Genomic DNA, 3,481 nt, shown 5'->3' on the forward strand with positions numbered 1-3,481 from the left:
TTGGGTATTTTTAGGGTATTATAAGTGTTTTTATTTTTTTAAGAAAAAATCATGTCCAATAAAAAGTCTTTTTGTTTTAATCTGAAAACATTCTTCTATGGATTAAAAAGTGTTAACATGATAAAAATAGTTATAAAAAAAAAAACAAAAAAAATCTGATAGATTTTCTTTCTTTTTCTCCAAGGCTAGATAGCAAGTAAACACCCTGTACCTACATAAGCATTGATTGTGTGAAATACACTTCTGGCTAAAATCAAAAAAAATCTCAAGTTTGGAAGCCATTGATGTGCTGTCAGTGAGCAGGAATGGACTATAACTCAGGTAAGTGGTCATAGAAGTCCCTGGGTCAGGCTGCTCCTTGTGTCCTGACATTGAAGCTTGTTTGTATTAATAGACACATCCTTCTATGGCTTTGTGGGGAGAAATGAAATGATGTCATTGTCTCTATAATCCAGCCTCATGTACATGATGAAATATTAATAAGCATGCTTTCAGTGCAATCATTCCATAAACACTGGATGAGGCTATCCTGCCATGGCTGTCCCTCTATTGTGTACACATTTATTTTCTATTTGTGTTCATTTATTTTGCTGTTGATGGGCAAAAAAACAAAAAAATCATGCAAGCATGAAAGTATCAAACAGAGTTGTCTTGGATGTACTTGCCTGCTGAAATGGCATCCTCAAAGCTCCAACATTGACATAAGGTGCTACACGACAAGCTTCAAATTGGCTGCCTGCTCCGATAAGAACCCCTGCGAATATCAGAGGGATGGAGATGAGATGTGTAGAACAGGTACCGGCAAAAGGTCTCTTGTGATAACACAGCCCCTGCCCTTTTCATTCTATTCACAGTACATGTGTTTAAGAAGAACGGATAATATTGATTCAGCGCCTGGCTGTGAAGGGCTGCCGGAGCGCAGAGGGTTAAATGAACTCAACGCCCAAAAGATGCGCTCACACTGCGCTCACCCCGCGCTCACCGGCTATGCGATCTGCGCCAAAAGAATTCGTTGCAGCAATCTTATGGGAGAAGCTTAGAATATTTAGAATATACCTTTATGGAGCTGGTTTTCCTGCTTCCTGCACTTCGCTCGTCGGTTTTGAAACCAGACCTATAAAAAAGATGAATCAAATATTGTAATATCTGTATTTATTGTATTAGGATTACAAAGTACTAAGAACAACGTTTGGATATTTGTACCTCTGCCCCAGTCATATAAATTTATAGCTTATTAGATGACTCTATAATTATGTATATCACTCTATTTGATTTTTATTCTATATTTTATTTTATATATACTATATATAGATGACATCACTATGTGTAATTTACTATGTATTACATCACATTATACATCACTCTGTATACAATATACAGTTCATTTTAGTTGGTGCTTTATAAGTAAAATAATAATAAGAATAATTGTTTTCTTTTATATAATTTACAGATGCTACTCTTTATAATTTACCTTTCATCCCATCACTTTGTAACATGCAGAATTTATTACATCGTGTACAGATGTTACGAATCTATATAATTTATTTCTCAATTGACTATATATCATTTACAATGTCTAATTTTTCCAATTATTGATATGATACCATTATAATCTATCCCATTACTCTCCATATCATTGGATCTGTATGGGGAAGTCTGGGTACATGAACCCTTCCTGGTGCCCATGTCCTGGCAGTCATATCATTCTATACAGGGCATTCTATAATGAGCGCAGAATTTGGGATAATTACATGTCATAAAAGCATCGCTACAAAGAAGTTTAGTCTGCTCCTCTGTGCATTAAACAATAAAACACGCCCCATAATTGTCTCATTATTATGATAATCCCATTGGTTTCCTCAGAGAAAAGTCTGAACATCTGATCTATAAAATGATCCCAGAGAAATTATAGAAAGGAAAGAAATCATGGGATGGGAAAGAATAAAACTTTATGNGCTGGGAAGGCGAAATCACTATCTACATCCATGTATAATAACAATAATAATATGGCGAATAATAAGAATATCAGATATCCATAACACAATAGTAAGAATTGAATAATAATAAAATAACAAACATAAGAACAACAATGTAATAAAATTCATGCATTAAAAACAACAGAAATATTTGTGCCGGTTATATATATATATATATATATATATATATATGATCATCATAGCCAGGAGAATATATCTAACATAAAATATATAGGGAAATCATTCCATTTATCTTCATATTTCTAATTCAGTAATCATGACATACAGAAAAAGGTGACACATGGAATGGTTGGGTCATCTTTGAGTCCCATAAGTGAGCTCAGAAGAGTTCAGGACACATTCAGGGCAGATGGAAACCCTGCACACAACACCTTCACTCCATTGGATTATACACAATAATTGCACATTTGTCTATGGGAACTAATTATACCGAATTTAACATTTAAGTACGAAATGTGGTTCGTATTTAAAATGAAATATTTGCATCAAGACAAATAATTGTCTAGTATTTTTAAATCATAATAATAGTAGTAATATAATATAACATAACATATATAATATAATATAATTATTGATTTCCACTCATAGTTAACCAGTGGATGTTATTTGCTTTGTGGTATTTTTTGATCCAAGGTGGCTCCTCCGAATATTAGGATGGGGATACCGACATTACAGACATTACAGAAATTACACAGCATGCTTGTAATAAAAAAGGAGGTGTGTGGGGGGGGGGATAAGAGTTTGTTCCCATGGCTAGAGCTAACAGGTAGACCTGGGAGCAGGAGATCCGAATAAGGGAATAATCGTTGATCTCAAGTCTACCAGAAGAAGACACAGGCTACATGTTCATAATCTATATGGGGAGAAATAATGCCAGAAGGACATGGGATAGAAGTTCATATTCTGGATGAGGGGCGCAAGGCTTGAAATTCATAGTTTGAATGTGGAACTAGACTTAACAAGGAGAGATATGGGCTAGAATAGGGGAAACAAGGCTCTTCTCCAAGGCTTGCCATGACAGGTAGTCATGGGCTAGAAGTTCATCATCTAAATAGGGGAAATAAACCTTATTCCTAAAACTAACAGAGAAGGGAAGCACAGATTAGAAGGTCATACTCCTGCTGGGGGGAGCTAAAGTTTTTTTGCTTTTTCTTTCTCAGGGGTAGAAATTACAGGTAGAGGTTTATAACCCATTTAAACATTTCTCCATAAGCTTAGTGGCAGGCAGACATGGACCTGCATCTCATAATTAGGAGATAGGTAGACATAGGACGGGTTGGGATGATAAGCCTTGCTCCCTTGGCTAGCAGTGGCAGGGTAGATATGGGTAGAAGCTATAATTTGGATGGGATGGGGGTGATTGGTCTTGTTCCCCAGTGGCAGGTAGATATGGGTAGAAGCTATAATTTGGATGGGATGGGGGTGATTGGTCTTGTTCCCCAGTGGCAGGTAGACATGGGTAGAAGCTATAATTTGGATGGGAT

General features: G+C 36.0%; 1 protein-coding gene across 2 annotated transcripts in view; it reads right to left on the reverse strand.

Moving 5' to 3' along the window:
- SHOX2 (SHOX homeobox 2) overlaps positions 1-3,481 on the reverse strand; it is an 8,682-nt gene that overhangs the window by 1,011 nt on the left and 4,190 nt on the right. For both annotated transcript variants that reach the window (XM_072410389.1, XM_072410388.1), the window contains exons 3-4: positions 1,057-1,114; positions 666-754 (exon numbers count right to left, since the gene is read on the reverse strand). In XM_072410389.1, the coding sequence (XP_072266490.1) occupies positions 666-754; positions 1,057-1,114 (147 nt within the window). The remainder of the gene's footprint in view (positions 1-665; positions 755-1,056; positions 1,115-3,481) is intronic.

The sequence above is a fragment of the Pyxicephalus adspersus genome, chromosome 4, assembly GCF_032062135.1.
Source record: "Pyxicephalus adspersus chromosome 4, UCB_Pads_2.0, whole genome shotgun sequence".
In the NCBI taxonomy this organism is placed as follows: Eukaryota; Metazoa; Chordata; class Amphibia; order Anura; family Pyxicephalidae; genus Pyxicephalus; species Pyxicephalus adspersus.